At 36.7% G+C, this 23,553-nt stretch overlaps 1 protein-coding gene across 1 annotated transcript in view; it reads left to right on the top strand.

Annotated features, from left to right (window-relative positions):
* Positions 1-23,553, top strand: part of AUH (AU RNA binding methylglutaconyl-CoA hydratase) — a 113,143-nt gene that overhangs the window by 3,920 nt on the left and 85,670 nt on the right. The window contains exons 2-3 of the mRNA XM_066568877.1: positions 5,045-5,112; positions 5,210-5,297. Of these exons, the coding sequence (XP_066424974.1) occupies positions 5,110-5,112; positions 5,210-5,297 (91 nt within the window). The 5' untranslated portion in view covers positions 5,045-5,109. The remainder of the gene's footprint in view (positions 1-5,044; positions 5,113-5,209; positions 5,298-23,553) is intronic.

Here is a 23,553-nt window from a genome sequence, read left to right on the forward strand (position 1 = left end):
AGATCTACTAACTTAAGAAGTGCAAAAAAGAGTTAGATCAGAATTTAGAGATGAAACAGGCTCAGATAGGGGATTCTGAAGAGTGTTTGGTGCTTTTAAAAAGTGCTGGTTCGTACACATCTGTGTGATTTTTCACTTAAATACTTCTTGATAAGGTAATTAATGAAAGCCACCAGAATTGTGCATGATATATTCACCATATGTTCCTGTTTTGCTTAAGAAACTACTTCAGAATAATAAACATCTAAGTCTATTTGTATGCCTTGGTGTATCTGAGTAGTTAAGTGAAACAAGCTTAAAAATAACTTACTTTGATCCCCCTTCCACTTTTCAAAGCACAATTCAGACTTTTTAAAATATTTTTTTTAATTATGGAAAATGACTTGTGTGTGTATTTAATGCAAATAAATAATAAAATTAATACAAATAAAAAGAATTCTGCAAGTACTTTATATGCAGATGTAGTGAATCTTTCAAACTCTGGCAAAATGTCTAATATTGGTTTAAAGACAAGATTAATTTTTAAGTAACCATTTAAATGTGTTTCTACCAAACACTGAGAATGATCTTTTGATCTCTAAAATGTGCAAGATAAAAGAGATACAAAAAATTATTAAAAGTAAGATCTCCTGTGTGCTGATACAAACAGTAGTTAAACCAGGATCTAATCTCTTCACTTTATTCAAGTATTAAATTTAGTGTGTGCTTTGAAACCAGGATGTTTCTGGAAATTTATGAATATTTTAAAACTATCTTCCAGATACATATGTATTCTTATTTCAGTGAAAGACATTTCTTACTTTTACTATGCTTTCATTTTATAATATAACTTTCTTTTTTATGATATAACTTTTATAATATAAGTTGCATTTTCTTTTTCTCTTGAACACTGATAATTATACCACTCTTGTAAGTAGAGAATATATTGTACATTTATGTATGTTTTGCCTCTAATGGTTGGCTAGGAAAGTAGTATACAGGAATATTGCTGCTTATATTAGACAGCACTGGGAATCATTGTCTCTTGGAAAGCCTAGCCAGTTAAGATGAAGTTAGTTTTCAGTATGCAGATGTATTTTTAATAGATGCACATTGTGTGCTGAAGTGTGTCCCAGAAATAATGTGGGGATGACTCCAAGGAAAAACTATGACATTAATATTTGGTTCAGCATTATGTGAATGCTTATTCCTTCTTAGTAAATCTGTCACATTTTTGATACCATACAGATACACCAACAAAGCAAAGACTACTACTGCTATAGTACTACTACTAATTTCTACTTCTATTTATTAACGATTACTTTTTAATATATTTTCTTTTACAGGTAGAGTTTTCAAGCAGTTTATTTTAACGGATTTCAGAAACCACATCATATGTGTGTGGTTTAGGAAAAATGAACCATGATTAAATGCTTTAAATGTCAATGTAATAGGTGTTATTGAAGAGTCATCGCCCTCAGGTCAAGTCCCCCATGACTGGAAAAAGGGAAACATTGTACCCATGTTGAAAAGGGACAGAAAGCTGAAGTCTGGGCACTAGTGGCCCATGAGCCTCACCTCTGAGCCTCACTTCTGTGCCTCCCCTCTGTGAGGAACAGATCCTTCTAGAAGCTGTGCTGAGGCACATGGAGGACAGGGAGGTGATTCAAGACAGCCAGCATGGCTTCATCAAAGGCACGTCCTGCCTGACCAGCCCACTGGCCTTGAATGATGGAATTGACTCCGTCAGTGGTCAAGGGAATAGCTACACATTTCATTTATCTGGACTTCTGGAAAGCCTTTTGCAGAGTTCCCCACAACACCTTTGTTTCTAAAGTGGAGAGAGATGGATTTGATGGATGGACTTTTCAGTGGATGAGAAGTTGGTTGGATGGTGGCATCCAGAGTGTAGTGGTCAATGGCTCAGGGTCCTGATGGATGTCAGTGACAAGCAGTGTGCCTCAGGGGTCTCTTCTGGGACCACTGTGATTTAGTATCTTCATTGATGACATAGATGAGGGGATTGAGTTCACCTTCAGCAAACTTTTAGATGATAACAAGATGAGTGGTGCCGTTGACACACCTGAAGGATGGGATGCTATCCAGAGGGAGCTGGACAAACTTGGTAAGTGGGTCCATGAGAATCTCGTGAAATTTAAAAAGACCAAGTGCAAGGTGCTGCACCTGGGTCAGAGCAACCCCTTGTATCAGCACAGGCTGGGGTTGAGCAGATGGAGAGCAGCCCTGTGAGAAGGACGTGGGCATGGGCACTCCCAGCCCAGAGAGCCAAACGTGTCCTGGGCTGCATCCAGAGCAGCGTGGGCAGCAGGGCCAGGGAGGGGATTCTGCCCCTCTGCTCTGCTCTAGTGAGAGCCCACCTGGAACCCTGCATCCAGCTCTGGGGTCCCAGCACAGGGAGGACATGGAACTGTTAGAGTTGGTCCAGAAGAGCCATGAATATGATTTGAGGGATGGAGTACCTTTCCTATAAAAAAAGTCTGAGGGAATTAGAACTGTTCATCCTTTAGGATGGCCTACTGTGACATTCAACTTTCTGAAGGGAGCCTGTAAGAAACATAGAGACGGACTTAAAACTGAAAGAGAGCAGGTTTAGTTTAGATATTAGAAATAAATTATTTACTTTTTGGGACTGAAAGTGATTGCCCAGAGAAGCTGTGGATACCCCATCCCTGGAGATGTTCAAGGCAGTGTTGGATGGGCCTGTGGACAACCTGGTCTAGTGCAAGGTGTCCCTGAAGGAGGCAGGAACTAAATGATCTTCAAGGTCCCTTCCATCCTCAGGATGCTCAGATCTTGTAGTAATGGCATATCAGAACAATAATGATTCAAATGTGACTGTAAGGCATGGTCTTTTGTATATATATCACTGCAATATGTAGGTATCCCTTGCAAACCTTTTATACTTTTCCTCTTGCACTTCTTGCTTCATATTTTTTTCGTACTTAAATGAAAACAACTAGGTGGGGGCCATCTTTATCTTTTTCTTCTGTAGAAGAAAGCAGAAGTGATAGTTTTATGACTTGATATAACACTGCTAGGCAAAAATTGATTTGTATGATTTGTCTTCAAGGATAATTCCTTTGTAGGAAAAAATCTTTTAAAGTGCTTTAGTGTTAAGTGGAGGTTCCTTCTGAATACACTATTGTTGGTCGTGGAGTAGCAGTCTTTCGGTTCCAGTAGGGAGAAGAAAAATTCAAGTGTCATTAAGTGTTATTGCCATTGAGTATAACATGCTTCTGAAAAGGATGCTATTTTCTGACTGAAGTATGGTTTGGAGTAGTAGCGTCTCTAGTTAATTCAGGCATGGGATTTGTAGTGCCTGAAAATCAAAGTGAAGTCAGGGTGAAGGGTCTTTTTGTTGCTTTAATGTAGGATGATGCTTTTGCCTAATCTACTTGTGTTGAACATATGGAATATTTGAATTTGGAGTGATCCTTCTCCTGGAGAAGAAGTTGTAACAGCTGAAGAAAAATGCTACACTACCACTCCTTTTTGCTTAACAGCATGTAAACAGATTCCTATGCAAGTGCTGAGTAGTGACCTTTGTGGGTGCTCCTGTATGAGTATCTCCAGCCACAGGTATAAGTGTGGGAATTCAGCCTTGTAGAACAAGGAACAAAGGTCATTTGGGTTGACCTGGCTCCACTCCCCTTTTAGGAGGGATCTATACTTAACAATTGACTACCTTAAGAGCAGGAAAGGCATGTGTGCTTTATTACTGCATTTGACACTATTTTTATTTGAATCTTGACAGCGGTAGCTGACAAATGGAAGACTTTGTCTTCAAATTGGTAACTGCAGAAGGAGCAGGAGCTCTTTTAAATCTTGTCATGTGTGTGCAACGTACATGCAGGAAGAAGGAGAGGAAGGGAGCTCAGACACTAATGGGTCAGTCCTAAGGGAGGACAGGTCTTCCAGAAATAGAAGAAACAGTATGCACTGAGATGACAAGGAAGGCTACAGGAGCATAATTATGTATAGATTGTACATTCAAAGCTGAGTGGTGAAGTAGTAATCACGTGGGCAAACAATGAGTTTCTGGAATTCTGTTTTTTCATATCATAGGTTGGTGGCAATACTGTGGGCATTTTTGTTTGAGACAGAGCTTCCTTTCTGCCTTTCATTCCTGGTCCTGCCCTAGTCCTATTTTCCCCCTTATCCTTGCATTTTCTGCATAAAAGGTCCTGACTGATAAAATGTTACCTGGGCAGGATCGGGACTGTGTGCTGGTGTTTTGAACTCAGGCAGTTGTGTGGGTTCAGGCAGTAATTGTCTAAAAGATTGCTATAATTGTGATAAACTTAGGCATTGCCAAAATAGACTTTTCAGAATTTTCCTCTTTGATATTCATGCCTGTTAAGGTGAGTGGGGCATAATAAAGAAAATTTTTGTTTCTGCTGCAACATTCAAACCAATGCACAGGTAATCAGTTAGACAATTGATCTGTAACTGGGCTAAGGGAGCTGTGACTGTGTCTTTGGAGCCAAGTACCAAGCACTGAGCTTGATTTTCGTGTTTCAGAGAGAATTTTTTGTTTGATTTTGTTCCTTTTTAAACAAAAATACCAATTTTTCCCATTGGTGGCATTCTTTCTATGTTTATGACTTCCTTTTACCTGTATCAGAGTTGCTGGTCTTTGCTCTGATAGCACTTCATGCTTTAAAAAGTCTCTGGAGATAGTCTCTCTAAATATGGAAATATGTGCTTTACAATTAAGCATCTTTCCTGATGGCGTGTCAGCACTTCGTGCAGAAACATGAAATTTGTGCATGCAGTTGTGTAGTTCTACATTCAACCTTTGTAAGCACTGTTTCCACACAATGATGTTATGGCCCTCTTTTTGTTATTAAAGTAAGTGTAATTTCTGTTGAGTATTGAAAAGAATAAATAATTTTATTTTCTTTCAGAAACTCAGTAGTGATTACACTAGCATTTTTTTTCAATCCTCAATGCCTTTTGTATAATTTCAAAATAATAATAATTTACATAGATGATACATATTTCACTCCATTGTAACAGTGATGTGATCTTTCTTCCTCTCCAGGAATTGTGGTGCTTGGATTAAACAGATCTCATGCCAAGAATGCACTTAGCAAAAATCTTGTAAAAATGGTAAGTAAAAAGAATAGTTTTTACTATAAAGGTGAAGTATTGGAATGAAGCACTTTAAAAAGTGTTTGGTGATTCCCCTTCCTCCTTTTCTCTGTAGATGTCAAAAGCTGTGGATGCTTTGAAATCTGATAAGAAAGTACGAACTGTTGTATTCCGGAGTGAAGTCCCGGGGATATTCTGTGCTGGTATGCAAACTTAATTTTCCTAAAAAGCTGGAAATCTGTATTCTCTTATTGCACTAAAAAAAAAAAAACAAAACAAAAACCAAAGGCCCAGATTCCAAGGAAACATGTCTTTTTCATATATTAATCTCAGTAACAAACAAAACATTTTTAAATTATTTTCCTCAATTGCTAACACAAATCAAATATTGGGTTTATTCCTTCTGTGTCATAAAGTATTTCAAAATATATAATAGTTTAACCATGATAGTGAAAAATCATTTAATTGATCTAGAAACTCTTGCCAGTATGTCAAAATGAGGTGCAAATAATTTGAGGCCATATAAAGAGGCTTTGTAGAAAGCTGTGTCAAACCTTTCTTTTAAATGCATTAACTTGAACTTTTAATTAAAGAAACATATCTAAACTTAAAATTTCATGATGAATATGCATGTTACTGCAGGCTGAATGTATTCTCAAAATAAAAACAAATCAAAACAAAAAGCACACATCCCAGCCCACAAATCCAACAGTATATAAATCTTGCCAAAGTGCTCAGAAAAGCAAGAGCTCTCAGCTACCAGATGCTGGGAAACAGAATTCGCTGACAAGTCAAGATCAATTCATACAGCAGTATCTTTTATGAATATCAAGCGAATAGTCTTCTTATTTAAAAATGTTTCAACCAGATCTTACTTTATTCAAATTTAATTTACATCCATTTGAAACGGAAAACAGACGTAAAAGAACAGTTTGTTCTTTCAAGAGAACAGAACTAGAAGAGCAGTTTGTTCTTTCTAATGCATTAATATAACTGTCAAGAAAGAGATCAGTTCTGAAATTTTATTTTTCTGATCCTTTTTGTAGTTGTTATTCTTGATAGCCCAAATAACATAATTAGTTTAGTTTTAAATGCAAAATAGTCTTTCCAGTTTTTAAATATGTAGCGTACCTAAGCACTTTTAGTTAAGTTTAAAATTCTTCTTCTGGCTTTCAGTAGGCCTGTACTCATGCTGATACAGTTTTCACTTACAAGACTTGTGAAAATAATTGTCTTGGAAAAAAGGGAATAATCAATTCAGTGCTTAGTAATACATATAAATAGCTTAAATGTGTGTGTATTAATCAGCATATTTAATTTAAAGGTTGTATCTTGTTTTAAATCAAGAAGTTTTAAGTTTTAGTCATCTCAGAAAAAAACCTCTAGTTTTTAAACTGTTGAAGAATGAAGCATCAGAGCAACACATGCAAATGATGTTTCAAGTTAAATGTTATGTGCTTGAAATAAAACATGGCTGTTGGGGTTTTTTAAAAATGTTTTTTATTTGACATTCTTGAATTTTGTAGTAGTGGTGTGTTGGAAATAGGAGGGCAGAAATACTGATTTTAAGGGAGAATATCTCAGGTATGCTTCTATTATTGTTCTTATGAGCTCCAAGTATGCTTCCAGTATTCTTTGTTAGCTGCCTTTTCCGAGCTGTTTTGGGATAAAGATTTAACATACTCATTGCTGCTTGTTTATCTGGCTTAGAAAGCCAAGCAATTCAGAGTATGTATTAAGACATAACAACAGAGAACATACCAGGACATTAGGAAGGAAAATTAGTCCTGAAAAGAAGATTGTGAAAGACAAAGGCTGGGTAGCTATATTGGGATCTTAACCCGGGGAGTAGAGACGGGGTGTGAACTAGGTGGCTCTAATTTTAAAAAAGTGATGGGTGAAACAAGTGTCCTAAGAAAGGAGATTCCTGTAGCTGAACAAGTGAAATAAATGGTGTTCTAACAGTGGTAACTGAAATTTAGAATGAAACAGAATACTTGAGGCAGAGTTTGTTGATGAAAATTGCACAGTGGATGGATGGATTGCTTCAGTAGGTGACTTTAATGGGTGTCTCTAAAGAGAATGAGAATAAAGGAAGCATAGTGAGATCTGGAAAAAACAGGTTAACAGCTTAGGGAAGTAAGATGAGGAGAGGAACATACTGGATGTAAGAAGGCAGTTTCTGGAGGGAACTCAGGAAATTCAGTAGAACAGAAGAAAGTGTTTTCAAAATTAAATGTTAAAGGAGAATATGTTACTTCAAGAACATTTAATTTCCTTAAAAAATGCAAGGATCATCCTGTGAAATGTCACATTTTCTTATGCCTTATAGTGCTATTTAGTTAGGCTAAACCTGGAATGTTTTTATTTTTTGTATTTCCTCAATAATGTTTTCTTGCTAACATGTGTGGGAATGTATGTTTTTAAAAATACACTTTTATGATTATTTTTTGGACCACTATCTGATGTTTTACAGACCGCATATTGGGAAACTTTGTCCTAGAATGTAGTTCCCTTTTATGTGTGAAATGAAGTCCAAGATCATTAAATCCTGCCATTCCTTAGCTATCAACACATATCTGTGAAAGCCACAAGCCAAGTGTCTTGTTTCCTTCTAAGGCCTAGTCCACAAAACATGACATCCAGCCATTTTTCTGAAAGTAGCAGTGTGGATGATTAAAATATTTAAACTCTTTTGATGATTGATGTAGATTTGAGTATGATTTCAAATTATGATATTTTCACACGGTGAAATAGGAGGGGGACAAAATGGAATTGTATAAAAGAATGTAGAGATGTGCCAGAAATCATATCCTTTCATTTCTGCATAAAAATTCACTTTGAGTCTTTACCTACTCTTTTCTTTGTGTCTCTTTTTTAATACTTCATACATCCTTGGGTGCAGAAAGCTCCTCATTAATGCTCTAGCACTGATCAAAAGGGACGCCCAGAAGTCAAAGCCTTGAATGTCTGGGGTTAAGGGTGTCTGTGATTATGCATAGGCTATGTCTTTGAGTAATTATGTCTGTAAGGGCTTCTTGTGCTTCCATTAGAAATGCTCTGGCACGGAGTCACTTCTTGGCTCCTTTCTTTCTACATCTGAAATCAAATAAGTTAAGTATTGGTCTTTCTGGAGTGAACATGTATGACCAGTCCTGGCATATGTAAGCTGAAGCTATGTACTCGCACCATTCTGCAGCCATAATAGGTGAGTCTGTAAAGGAGTCTTTTTATTTCCTGACAGTGTTCCATTCTTGAGGAAGGCATAGGCTTATGCATGGAATAAGGCAGATGTCCCATGTGTAAAACATCTGTGATCAAGTAATGATGGGCTGTGCTGTATTCACACAAGGTGGAAAATTACATTCACATAGGCAATTTGAATAGCTTGATTTTTCATTATTAACATGATTTTGACATATGTATATTAGTGATACTGCTGAGGTGCTTTTTGTGAGCAAATTTTTAGGCTTTTTTCATCTTCAAAATATTTGTTGAGATAAGTCTGCGTAACAGTGTTGGATGATACAGTACTGCGAGGAAGAGAGGAAGCAGTATCCTCATGTTGTTTCAAAATCTAATTTTGTGTTGGTGTGTTTGCAGAGTAGATAAGGTTTGAAGAGACTTCAGTGATGTCATCTGGTCCGACCTCACTACTCAATCAGAGTTATTCTGGACACAGTCTTAGGGCTTCTTCTGATTTTAACTACATGAGGTCAAAAAAAAGTACAAATAAAATACTTGTTTAAGAGCAGTTTTTTCAGTTTTCAGAGAGTATTTGAGAATGGCTTTCGTCTGAAGAGAATTGAACAAGCTAATATTGCACCTTAAAGCTTTTGTTGTTCAATTTTTTAAGGCTTTGAATAGAAGCTGAGATAATATTTATAAAACTTCTAGTTATTATAGAATTTTACATTTGGATATGTTTTGGCTGAAGCTGAAGACTGCTGCATGGTTCTAGGTCTCCTGCTTTCTTCTGTTTTTTCCTATCTCACCCACTCTTGTCAGTATGTTTTATGACCTGAAATAGAGATTATGCTATATTTTGCAATTGAAAACTATGGGATCAAGTAATAATCTTTCCTTTTAAACAGTTTTATGTGTTGATGGTTATAGTGATTAAAGAAACAGATTCTGATTATATTCTTTTCCTTCTACCTTTTTGCTTGCTGTTCCTTGTATTGTTGTTTTTCTTGGTTATGTCATGTTCCTCCATCCCTCTTCATGTCCGGTCAAGAAAGCATAAAAAACCATATTCTTCATGTATTTGTTTCAGGTAGTAACTTACTGGCCCATTGTCCGTTGGTTCAATTTACAGCTCATGCTGATAAATAAATCCCCTTGCTACTGTTTTACCATTCAGAGTAGTACCTTTGGTGCCTGAACCAGGTACAGCTGCTTAACCAGGACAGTTGCTTAACTCTTACTGTCCAAGTCCAGTCACAGATCATTTCTCTTAAAAATCCACATGTGAGTTGTTCTCAGTTTCCCTGCATCCATCTGTTCTCTATTGATATGCAGAAAAAAAGCCTACTATCTCCTTTAGGAGAAAAGGACTAGAGGAACACACTGCTTCTGGATTTTGATTTGCCTGGGAGAGTTAGGAGAGCTTTCTGTTTTAACTTGTGACTTCTTGAGACTTTTGTGGTGACTGTGTTTAGAGGGTAAGTGTTTAGAACTGTCTCTCTTCAGGATTGTTTTTTCAAAGTGAGCTGGACTGTATGATAGATATTTTGAGGTTGATGGGTTATTTGATTTGTATATGTGTGCATACGAAGAGAGCAAGCTTTGAAACAATTTTTACTGTTCTTTAGAGACCTTAGTTCAAAAATCTTTGAGAGATATCAGAATATAGACAGTTAACTTTTTGCTGTTTTTGTAGCAGGCTTTCAAGACAGTTTGAAAAATTTTGGTATTTGAGGTCTTTAGACCATTTTGACCTAAAAGTTACTGCAGCTCGGCCAATAACGTCCCTTCTTGGAAAAGCAGAAGAAATCTCTGTGCCAGAAAAAAAATCACCATTTGAATCTGTGGTATGAGTAAAGCCAACCCAAATGCTTTTCCTGTTGGCATAATTTGTCTGCATCAAAATTTTGTTTCCATCAGAGCTGAATTGGCTATATGGAGTTTAATTCCTGGCTGCCACTTCCAGCTGGTGCAGTTTTTCTGGCAGAAGTTTATGAAGCAGACAAGCCTGGTAGAGCAGATCCTTGCAGCCTTCTTTGTTTATGAGGTTTTAATATGGAGGAGTAGAGGAGTTTCATAATAGCTCTCAAATACTTGACCTACTCTTATTTTTATAGAACTAGCAGGAGTAGTAGGGAGGCATTATTGTGGGTGTAATCTCCTTTTTTCTTGCAGTCTCTGTTATGCAAGCAAGAAGAAGTGTATACTTTCCCAGACCATATTTGGTTCTCCAGATTTCAGCTCCTGCACCAGAAACTGAGAAAAGATTTTGTGTATTACTCCACTCTTCCCTCTTAAGCATTCAGATCACACATGAAGATGTTTTAGTGTCTTCTGAATATTTCTGTTGCTGCATGTACCTTTCATTTCCCCAGATAAATGCCTTATGATGTAGACTGTAGCTGGGTTCTTTCCTCTTTCTCATTCCAAGCTTTCACCAGTGTTCAGATGCCAAGCGCTGTAGACAATTAGACTCAACAACAGTTGCATTTCTCCTAGATCAACATCAGTGACATGAAATACGTTAGGTTGGTCAGGTCAGCCATGTGGCAGCTCTGTCTTGTGAGTGTGCACAGTCATCTGTTACATTTGGGTTCTACGGCTTGCTTTGTCCGATGTAGATGATTTTGCTTCTTAATTTTGATGTCGTGTTTCTGGATGATTAATTCCCATCATTATTTTCTAGAGTGCATGTTGAACAACTGAGCCAATAGAGAGTGCAGTTAGGATTGAGGTTTGATCCTCTAGTCTATATACAGAAAAAAATCCCAGTAAGAAAAACTGGTTTAAATATCTTTCTTTTGGAAGTACCTTAGTCATCTAACTCCAAATGCTCCTCTACTACCTGACAACACGTACTAAATTTCAGAAGTAATTAGAATGACAGTGGATTTTTCAGAGCTGAAAAATGCAGAGAGGAGTTTTCCAGGAGGTTTTTCAGTAAGAATATGAAAATCTAACAAGGTTCATTTTTTTTGATTTGCAGAAGACTGACCCATTCCTGATGAGGAAGCAGGCACAAAGAATATGATAGGAAATTGGGTGAGACTGTACTCAACAGTGCAGTCTTCAAATCAGCATCTAATCAACTAGGAAATTTTATGTTAAGAATCACTTGTCTGTCTTCTCATTGGTTGGTGCAATGCCTTACTTGAGAAAATGATAGAATTTGGTTTCCATTTGTTAAGATTTCTGAAAGTTATTCTCCAGATGGGAATACAGCTTTTAAACTAATATATATAGTTCACATGAGCCTCTCTGAGAAAAGTCCAGGAGCTGTCCTGGTACTTGACAGAGCAAGCTGCATCCAGTTCCAAAACAGACCCGTGACTGCCCGATGCTGAATCTTTAAGAGATGCTGCTGGCATCTCTATGATAACATATATATTAAAAATTGTGAAGAGCCATGTGCAGCAGCCATGAGAGAGGAGTGAGAAAAACATGGAAGAGGAACAGCCCTGCAGACCCCCAGATCAGAAGCAAGGAAGGGGAGGAGGTGCTTAAGTGCCAAAGGAGAGATTCCCTTGCAGCCCAAAGACAAGACCATGTCATAGCAGGTTGTCATCCTGGAGCTTATGGAGGACGAATCTGGAGCAGATATCCACACTGCAGGCCATGAGGAACCCCAGGCTAAAGCAGGTAGACACACCCTAATGGAAGCTGCAGCTCCTGAAGAGCCCAGTCAGGAGCAGGGTCCTGGCAGAGCTGTGACCTGTGGGAGAGCAGCCTATACAGGACCAGATGCTCTGGCAGTTGTGGCCCATGGGGGACCAATGCTGGAGAAGGACTGTGCCCTGTGGAAAGGACCATGTGAAGCAGATCTTGAAGGACTGTGTCTCCCGTGGGAAGTCCTGGGAAAGACTGTATTGTGTGGGAGAGATTCTGTGCTGGAGCAGGAAAAAAGACTGAGGAGGAAAGAGTAGCAGGGATGAAGTGTTATGGTTGAATTGCAAGCCCCACTCCTCCTCCCTTTTGCTCTGCACAGTGGCAGGGAGGGGTGGGGGAATTAATAACAAAGTTAAGCCAGGAAAAAAGGAAGAAAGAATGGTGGGGAGAAGGTTTTGTTTTTGTTTCTCACTGTGTACCTTTTATTGCCACTAAATTAAATTTATCTTTCCTAAGTCCAATCTGTTTTGGGCATGATGGTAGCAAATGAGTGATCTCCCTTGATTCACGAGCTTTTAATTGTATTTTCTTCCCTATCTTACTGAGGAGAGGAACTGGCAGAGAGCCTAAGTTAACCTACACATCCATTTATTTTCCAGATTTTTTTTTATTGTCCAGATTTTTCAAAGTAAGATTGAGGGAAGACCTTTATTCTTGAAGAGCTATGAATTGAGGTTGGATTAGTTATGTAAAGTCTCAGAGGAAATGGTGTTAAAAAATAGTCTAAAATAAAAGTAATCAGGAAGATTTTTCTCCAGTTGAGTGAGTAGTGACCAGAGCTGTGTAATAAGTATGCTATAAAAGTTAAAGTGGAATATCTTCAGCAGGAAAGACTAAATCTGTAACTACTTGGTTCTCTTTTCTGTTCCTTACTTGAGGGGCAGGATTTTTTTTCTTAAGGCTTGTGTATGGCTTCTGTTTAGATGACTCAATCTTCCTACCTTGTGTGCTCTGAAGACTTGTGTATGAAATATATTGTGTGTCCTTTTCCAGTTTGGAAGTGCTCTAATGACAACTTCAGTTTAGTTACTCCTTTAGTATCAGGAGCAATTTATAAAAATATTGTATTTCTGTCTGAGAAGGGATTCCATCGTTTCACTGAATACAGATGGTTTGAATTGAAGGTACTTTCAGCCAGTGTATACTTGTCTCCTGTGTCAAAGATTTCTAAGGGTCTAGTGAAAGTAAAGACAACTTAATTCATAGCTAATATTACCATAACATAAAGCTTTTTATTTTAAAAAAAGCTTCTGGCAATTGGATATATATATATTCAGCTGTAATGCTAGTTGTGGATATTTCTATGCCATTTTTCTTCCTTTTTTGGTCTTGAATGAGCTGTGGACCATAGCTTACTATGATTTGTGCATACAAATAAAAAAAAAAATTAAGTTCAGGCCATTAGTGAAAGATAAATTGTGAGCTCTAGCTAGAGTCATCTTTTCAGCAGTATTTTTCCTTGATTGATGCAATTTTGAGATTTGCTTTTTCAATATGGTGAAACAACATCTGACCATTCCTTCTCTTCTGTGGCTTGTGACATCTGATAAAAAATGGAACTGTAAAAGTTTATTTATTCCAGTGATACAAGCATTCTTTTTCCTTCATCAGTAGGATTGAAGCCATCTTGAACTTGAGATCCATGCTATTACTTAAAATTGACTAAAAAGATCCAAATCTGTCTGATTTGGTTCTCTGGTTGTATGGTGAGCTTTGCCAAACTGAATCAACATTTTGTAGAGTTACCTAATTTGATTGATCAAGCTAGTGCTTTACTGGTATAATATTTACCAAACGCTGGACTCTGCAATACAGTTATGTGGAAACACAGCACCTACTTCAGTCACTGGAAATGTGAGATTATTTTGTGTGATGGATATCTGTCTTTAGGACTCATTTTGAGCAACAGAAGGCTATACTATATTTGGTATCATTCAGCTGGCTTAATGTGTTCTGGGAAGTATACAAGCAGGATTAAAGTGTATCTTTGGCTGTTGGAGTCCATGGTGTTTTACCTGCTGATTTAAAAATATATTTTTTAAAAATTCTGTTTTAGTATTTTAACAAGTTGCCCTGGCTTTTAGTCCATTACAGCAAACGCACACAATTAATGTGTGTATTTTATGGAAATATTTTTTCCAGTGAAAGCCACCTAAAATCCTTAAAATATTAAGTTCTAGGTAAAAGATCTATTACTGAGGTAGTGGTATTTGGTTAGTTCTTTTTCCAGAGGAGGGTAACAAGAAAGGGAGTGATTTTCCTAAAGCTATGAAAAATTATAAAAGCATGGGAAAAAATGATCAAATTGAATGCCTAAAATTGTCAAATTGAAATATTTGGTACAAAGTAATTTGTTATGTCTGGTGAAGTAGTTACAAATGAATATACTGATGATAAGAGAAGTTTATTTGATTGGACTCTGTCTATGGCAATCAGAATCATGCTCAGGATATCCTCTAGGTAGCTGTACAGAAAACCTAGGGAGACAAATGTCTGAAAGAAACAGTTGGCTGTTTTTGGATTGCCTTCCTACACCTTGTTTATATTATGTTGAGTAAAAATTTTGGAGGTGAAGCTTGCTTTTTATAATAGTAAATTGAGGATTTGAGTCTAACTTTAGAGCTAAGACTTTAATAACCAAATGACTGAAAGTCATTTAATGAATGAAAATAAGTATAACCATATAGCTTACAAATAGGTAAATCAAGTATCATCCCGAACAGCTGGAGAACTTCAAAAGTTTCTGGAGATGCTTGAAATTGGTGCAATGCTCTAGATCTTTTGGATTGTTACAGAAGTAATAAAGAAGTTTCCAGAGTAGAAATTTGTAGTGACTTGGTGACATCTTGATGATTATGAAGCAATGAAAGGTACCTCACTGGAGTACCTCACCTGACTACCTAGAACAGAGAAACACACATAGAGATCTTACTTATAATGCTATAATGAGTTTTCAAACAGTGAAATATTTTCTGGAGTGGATATACCAGAACAGACTAAATTAAAATTGAAAAAATACCAGATGATGCGGAAGATTTTATATTGGGAAAACTGTGTTGTGCAGTGTCCCTAGATGGTTGGACAACTTGTTTTCCCATTTGCTCTTATAAAGAGGCTGTGCTTTCTGGATATTTTATGTAAATATTTTGAGAATAATCAGAAAATACTTTCCTTTGTTTGTGTTTTTTTTTTAAAGATGCTTCTCAAGGGTTTGCTCCTCTGATGTCTTTGGTGATGTCACTGGCTTGTTGCAGTTTTGGCTGCTTGGGAATGTATCTTTAGTGGCTATGTATGTACTGCAAGTGCAGTGCCTTTCATTTTTGACTTTAAAAAGTTGTTCTGTACTTTTTCTGTAAGGTTTATCCAAACCCATATTTCTTAGGTTGCATGAGTTAATGAATTCCTATATTTCATATAGTTGTTATAGTTAGGATTGACTTTTGGAATATAGTCCTTGTGGAACTGCTTAGGACTGCTTGGGAGTCGTATTGAATTTCATGAATAAGTACTCACATGCATCACACTTTTTTTTTTACCCTCCTTTTTTATCCTGTATCATTGAAGCATGTAATTAGAAGACTATTGGCATACATGACACCATGTAAGAAATTCCTGTAATTGCTTACATGTTAGAGATGTGTAGATGGACTTGACCATCTTAAAGAAAGACTTATCTGGAAACCTGCATAACTATCACAAGACTGCTTCTGATGTTTGTGTGTGGATCAAAGAGAGGACTGTGGGATTCAGTGCTGCTGAAGTCCTTGGTTTGATAGGTTAGACTAGTGGACAGGATACTGTATCTGAACAGTTTTGTTTCCAGGAAAGTGAGTAAAGTCTTCTTGAGATTCTCCTGTCCAGAAAAATTCTTAGTATGGTATAATTTGTCATCTTTAAGCAAGCTATAGTTGGTGTCCTGCAGGTGTATTAAATATTGTTGATTTGATATCTAAACCTACAGGACTAACTGTGTAGTCATTGTTGGTATCTTTAAGATCTTTGAAGTCACAGGGCAGTTCAGATGAGTCCTCTGATATCCTTGTATATATCAACTTTCAGATTTCTGTATCTCTCTGTAGCTATTTTGAAGTATATGAGTTTTTCCTCTGTGGTTGATGTGTGTACTAACAAATGCATTAATTGCTAGTGGTCTTATCTTTAAAACTTGTACTGGGCATGTGTGGTTTAGAGTTCACTTCCCACACAGCAGTCCATATGGTGCTGTGTTATAGATTGGTGACCAGAACAGTGTTGAAAAGATGCCAGTGTTTTATAGTTGTCACTGAATGCATGACATCAAGGTCCCCTATGCTTCTCACTGTGCCAGTCAGTCAGCTGAGGGTAAGCAGGAGGCTGGGGCGGGGCACAGCTGGCACAGATGATGTGAAGTGAGCAGAGCAGAGGGTAGTCCGTAACATACGAGATCATACTCAGCAGTAAAATTGGGTAGTTGTTTTTCCAAAGTAGACCTTGTTCAGGACTGGAGAGACATTGGTCTGCTGGTGGGGAATGGCTGCTTTTGCCTAATTTGTTTATTTCTTTTTTCCCCTTGTGCTTATTAAACTGCCTTTATCTCAACCTGCAGGGTAGGTCCCCCTCTCCCTCCCCACTGCTTTTGCCATTCTTTTCATTTCTCCATCCTGCTGTGTAATGGGAAAGCAACTGAATGTGGGCTTACCTGCTATCCAGAGTCAAGCAGTAGAAAACTATGGATTTGTATCACATGAAAAATGAAATCTGGAGACATTAGCTGGGTTAGTTCCAAAAATGTCCTGTATGGTTATGAATACCAACATTGCTATCATGCTACTGTACTCATTTTAGTTTTGCTAGAGGGATGCTTGAAGTCACTTTAAGCCTGTTCTGACAGGTGTTACAGCCCAAGAGGGTTATTCTTTTTCTCCATTCTATTTTCAGAATACAGTGGTGAATTCTTAATTAAGAACTTAGTATTTAGGGAGGTGCTCTTTAGCTATTTTTAATCTAAAAGTACCATTAGCACTCTTCTGGTAGAAACACGGGTTTTGGAAAAAGATTATTTCTGTACTTCTAGCCCTTCATGGTTAGCAGTTAGAGAAATTCTGAGATGATTTGTGGGTATTGTTATTCTCACTGCTTCACATATTGCATTTTTTTTCTTGGAGTCTGAAATTGTAGCACCTTAGAATATTAGACACTGGATTATGTATTTGAAATATATTCCTGAATCACAAAATATTGTTTGACTGTCTTTCTTAGTAGACTTTCATCAGCAATGTGGTTTTGCTTTAAGCCCTTCATTTCAAATCTTGGAATAGAGAAAAAGTTGTCTATATTTAAGATACAAAACATTTAATTTTTCACTTTTTTTTCCTTTTTATCAGATCTCTTGAGAGCTGGGTTAATATCATAACTGGCATTAAGACAATCCAGGAACTTTATCTTTTCAAATTACTTGCACTTTCTGTAATAAATACATTTTTAGATTTCCAAGACAACTTTTTATATTTTGAAATAGAGTTTTATATAATTGCCTGGAAAACACAAGAGGACTGTGTTAGGTAGAATTCTGTCTTTTTGTAATAGCATGTTGTTCATGGTTTGATGATGATTGTAACAGGTTAGTAGAGCTGTTGAATGATTGGCTGAGTCCAGCAAGATCCCTGGAGATACTTAAAAGATGTGTAGATATGGTACTTAGGGACATGGGCAAGGTAAATGATTGGACTTGATGATCTTGAAGGTCTTTTTCAGCCTAAACAATGCTCTGATTTCATGATACAAGAGCCATTTTGACATGATTATGGTGGAGGCTAACTACTTTAGTTAATGTAATTTTCACTGTTCAAATCTTAGTTGAAAAGAGAACAATGACATGCTCATGGATCAATTTTTTTCAGATCTTAAACTCACTTATCTATGATCCATATACAATGGTTTAATACTTTGTGGTTTTAAAGGGACTAAAACCATGTGAAAGTCATTTTAACCGGAAGTTACAGATTATTGATTAGCCCTGATCATACTAAATTGATAAGATAAATTTGGCAAGGTTCTGGTAAATGCATTTGTTCTTACATGGGAACTTAGCTCCTCTTTATTTCCATTATGTACTTCTGAGTATTTGACTTTTCACTGCAGTGTCTAAGGTCCAAATCTGTTCCATAGATATTAAGTCAAATCAAGTAGTCACTTCCATCTGAAATGCTCATTTCACATCTGCGGGTATTTGTCATGTTGATTTGTGAGGAAAGGATGCTAGTTTTCTTCACAGTTTTCTGAGGCAGATTGTCACAGTGCATTGTATGAGTGAAGTAATGCCTTTTTTCTGGAGTACTAAGTGCCTGTGGCACCTGATTTCTTCACTGGTGAGGGAACTGAGCCTGCTTAGACATTTATATCGTTGGCAGAGAAAACCCGCTGGCAAAAATAATCTGATCTCATGTGCTTGGTGGTAGTGTGCTGGAAATAGAATACATGTGCGCAACACATGGCAAAAATAGTTATTACATGGTAAAGAATTCTTTCCCATTTTCTTTTGAAAAGAGTGAATAAAAGTGGCATGTAGCAGAGGTACTTAGACATATCTGAATCTATAAATTTTCATCTTAAGGCAGTTTGCAACAGTCAGTTTCACATCTGCTTTTATAAATGACATAGAATTGGACACAATGCAGCTATATATGTGTGCGTTAATTGCCACAAAATATGAAGAAAACTTCCAATAATTAAATTGTTTTACTCTCTTCTCTTGTCTTGGCCTGCAACTGACACTTGTTTATTTTAAGAATACCTTTGTTATATATTTACTGCAGTAAAAGATTTTTTTTTGTAGCATCTTAATTGAATGTGTAGCTCTTGAAAGCTGAAGGAGAAAAAAGCAACTGGATTTACATAAATGGAAAATGGAGTTGCTTAAATATATATGCAAGTGTAACATCACCATTATAATATGTTCATGGAGTGATGCAAGAAAATTAGAGTAAAAGAAAAGTAGAGACCTGTCCATACTGAAAATGGTTTGAATTTTGTATGTAGATTTTTATTTTAATGTGCAATCTGTGGACATTTGTTTTGAACATTTAAAAATTTAATAAACATTCAAAAATATTTTTAAAAGTAGTACAGGTAGTATGAAAATGAAGAAATTCTGAAATTTCTATTTTGATTTTCTCCTTCTAAAATTTTTACATTTTTTCCTAGTTAAGCACTGATTCCCTGTGTGTGATTAATTAATAGGAGTACATGAGTGCTTCTCTTTATACAGAGATCGGTGACTCTTTTGTTGTCTTGCACCAAATTTATAAGACAAGTTAGAGAAATGCTGTGACTTCTAGTCAGATCCTGCCTGTTGCAACAAAATGCAGTTCCCCCAAATATATTTAATGATAAAAAGCTGCATTGATACTGAAGTTGGCTAAGAATGGACTTCTAACACAATTTGAGGTATTAGAAAGCAGGCATTTGTTATTGCAGGTCTGGACACATTCGGAGGATTTTTCCTCTGAATGTGTGACATGAAACTTTACAACGGGGTATTTATTCCATCGTGATCATACATATTCATTACAGCATACTTCCTAGGTAATACATAAACATCACTTTTCCTAGAACTAATTTGCATGCATCTGCCTCCTACTGGAAGTTCTTTTATGATCTTAGAGGCTCATCCAGAGGGGTCTCTGGTTCTCGTAGTCACTGGGTGCCCCCAATGTTGTAATGACTTTGCTTTGAACTTCTCTTAGGTCATGCGCAGTTGTTTCATGTTACATAACTTTGCCACAAAAACCACTTCTGTTCCTCATTATCTGTTTATCCACTGGGTTTCAGCTACTCAGTTAGCATCCTGTATGTCTGCTTTTATATTCTTTTATCTAATTTCCTAGTTAGAATTTTGAGCTTTATTTTGCAGCTTCCAGGAACTGAAAATTTCTATTTTCTGTTGTCTGTCAGCAGGTAGATAATTAGTAGTCTAGAATTTCTTTCAGCATCTTCCAATCTAATGTCATAGTTCATATTAATAGCGAAGCATCAGCGTTTTGTAGGATATAAGAAAATTAGATCTAAAACAGTATTTTTTTTGCGTTTTTAAGATTTCTTTGTGGGGTTCTTGTCACCAGCTGGAACTTAGTGAATGCATATGGATGGACATAGTTTTTAAGTGATTGAGCTCTGGGTGCAAATATCACCCATCTGTATAATTTCTTAAATCCCTTCAGATAGCAGGTAATACTCCCATGTTGGATCTCCTTTTCTTTTCCTTTCTTTCTCTAGAGTAATTTGCTCACAAGTCTGTTGGATGGTCTTTCATAAATAGAAGAGAGCAAATATCTCTGAAGTACTTTAAAATAACAAGTCCTTAGAAAATAGAATTCAGTTTGCAATATTGGTGCTGAAAATATATTCAGTGGATGGGAAATTTTGCTATTTACAAGCTCTTTGATTTATTTTTCTGAGTCAACTTAAAGCCTTTGGGGACACTGGGAGTAAGGGGAAGTACTGATTGTGAACTGCTTAACTTGGTGTACTGACAAATAGAATTGCAGCTGCTGTTTTCATGTCTGAGTTTTGTGTGAACAAAGGATAATTAAGAGATGTTCCTGTTCATGGCTCAAATACTTACTTGTCCTTAGTTTCACACAGAAGAACATGTTTTACTGTGTAGAATGGGAAGACTTTGTCCTTAAGTGCTGTCCCAGTATTAATTTGAGCCAGAGATGTTTCTGCAGGAATGCCAGCCATTCTAATGTTTTTTGGGTTTTTTTTAAAGTCCAAGATTTAAGTTTTCTGAATAGACCTGGAGTGCCAAAACTGAGCTCTATATCTTTAACCCAGAAGATGCTTCTTCTCCCATTTTGGTTTTCTCACAAAAATCTGTGTTCTTCTTACCTAGTTTAGCTTGAAAAGATTTCTAGTCAAACTCAGTTTTCACCTCATGCAGTCTAAGGCCATTACTTCAAGTCTTCAAGTTTGTTTGCAGTCTGATGTATGCAGAGAACAGTTACTTGGTAATTTGGGGACAACAGTTTGGAGACAACAGAATGTGATTATTGTTGCAGATATTCTTTACAAGGTGTCTGTATTTTCATAAACTGTATGTATTATTTACCAGCTTCTTTAAATGTTCCACTGAAAGTATCACTTGCTGCATAGCAGCACAGAATTCATTGTCATTGAATCGTGACCTGTGGGAAGTTTACAGCTAATATACCATCATGACTAATACAGATCATTGCGGGGAAAAAAAAAAAAAAAGAGATACAGGGTCAAGCCTGCAAAATCAAGAGAAGGAATGAAAAGTAGTGTAAAAGAAGAAAAAGAATTTAACTCATGTCATTGTCTGCATTCAAGTGATCTAGCAGTTCAAACCATGGTTTTTTTCAGGAAAAATTCCTTCTTTTTTAAATAGCATTTATGCTAGAATACTGACTTCAGGACTTCTTTAGAAGAAATTCTTTCTCTTCCACACGGCACACTTCCTCCTTTTCTGTTTACAGCTCATAAAACTGGGTGTGCTGTCAGTAAACTATTTTTGTAGGTATTGCTAATCAAAAAAAGATAAACCCATCAGTATCAATTCCTTTTAATGTTAAAACCCCTTATCTGCCATGCTCAGATGTACAGTATATGCAAAATATTTGAGTCAGTCATCTGTGATAGTGTGATGAAATGTCTTTTTGAATTTACTAGAAATCAAAGTTGCAAACAGGTTGCTGAGAATTTTCGGTGTGTTCGTAGTTTTGTTTTTGAGTTGAAAGGCTTAGTAGTATTTACTAAGAATATTTGGTCTGAATATTCATTTAAAGTCTGAAAAGAAAGATGAAGAGCCTCACCATTTGCAAGTTTTGGGAATGTTTTCTTGTGAGTCAGAAGATAGAAAACTGTGTGTCAGTTGTTATTAAAGGGATTAGATGTTAGCAGACTTTACTGCAAAGCTGTTGCAATTTTTACAAATGAGATATGGTACTACATTAACGCTATTTTTTTCAGTGGTAGTCTTGTCAGAATAGCCATATATAATTATTCTATTAAGTAAATTAGTTCAAATATTTTGTTTAAAAAAACAACTTTGGTGCTGATCACTTCAGAGGATTTTGTTTTGGAAGATGTAGTATTAATAAAAATCATGAGTAATAATTGCACCATTAGTTTGGAGGTAAATAGTAGGGTAAAAATACAGCTGTTGTGGTTGTCTAGCTTGAACTTTGCTATTCTATATAAAAATTCAGTTATGTTTAATGTAGAAGTTCACCTAGTAAAGGTTGAATTTGAAAATGAAAAGTTTTTTGGGGAAGTTAAAGTTGAGTTTTCATACTACCACAATGACTAAAGAAGTACTCAGTACTTCTGTAATGCTTGTTGTGGAAATAACGTAGAAATACAAATGTTAAAGGAAAAAGCTTTACTTTTTTTTTTTTAAGAAAAAGCTCTGTGTTGAACAATGATTGCCACATGCATTGTTTTTTATTAAATGCTGATATTTATCTTTACTATGAGCTGAGTTGTAAACTCATGATCTTTTCCTGTAGCTGGGATATTTTATAAGATATTACTCTAAGCTTGGAGCACACAAGCTTGTCATGATTTGATTCTTTTAAAGGTCCATGGTTGGGAGTCCTAGCAACTTAACAACTGATGTTCACTACTGCTGCCACATTTTCTCTTTGTGGATCTTCTCCATTGATTCTTTATCCATCTGAGAGTAAAAAATTATGCAGCCTTTGTGCTGTTCTTCTGGTAGTCCTGATTTGTTAGCCTGACAGAAATCAGTAGAACTGAGACATAGTACAGAATCAAAAAGAATGTCTTAATTTGCTATTTGGAAACATGTAACTGTCCTATAATTGTACTTTTCCATGAGGACTGGTGTTGTGGTTTAACCCCAGCTGTGAGCTTAGCACACACAACTGCTTGCTCATGTCCTCACCAGTGGAATTAGAGTGAGTTGGAAGAGTAAAAGCTAGAAAACCTATGGACTGAAATAAAGACAGTTTAAGTGGGAAATCAAAAGAATCACAAGAAAGCGAAAACAAGGCATTCATTCGCCACTTCCCATGGACAGGCAGGCGTTCAGCCTTCGACTGGAGAACAGGGCCACATCAAGTGTGACAGTGACTTGGAAAGAAAAATGGCATCGCTGCAAATGTTCTTCCTTTCCTCCTTCTTCCACCACATTGTATATCCTGAGCATTATGTCATATGGTCTGGAATATCCCCTTGGTCAGTTGTAGTCACCTGCCCTGTCTGTATCCCATCCCAATTCCTGATGCACCCTCAGTCTCCTTACCAGCATAGCAGTAAGAAAAGGCCTTGGGTCTGTGTAAGTCCTACTCAGCAATAAAAAGAACATCTCTATATTATCAACTCTGTGCTCAGCGCAAATCTGAAACACAGCCCCATTCCAGCTGAAAAGAAAAAAAAATTAACTCTACCCCAGCCAAAACCAGCACAAGTGGTCTATTTCATGTTTCATGTAGGAAACTTTAGGAAGTCCTGCTGTAAAAGGAGCTGTAAGAGAATAGGGACTGGGGAGTGACTGGATGTTGGAAGTTTTACAGAGAGAGCTAGTTGGTGTTTGGGGAAAAGTTGACTTTATTTTTAAGAGATGAGTTCTGTATCTTTATAATG

Source organism: Molothrus aeneus, chromosome Z (genome assembly GCF_037042795.1).
Source record: "Molothrus aeneus isolate 106 chromosome Z, BPBGC_Maene_1.0, whole genome shotgun sequence".
In the NCBI taxonomy this organism is placed as follows: Eukaryota; Metazoa; Chordata; class Aves; order Passeriformes; family Icteridae; genus Molothrus; species Molothrus aeneus.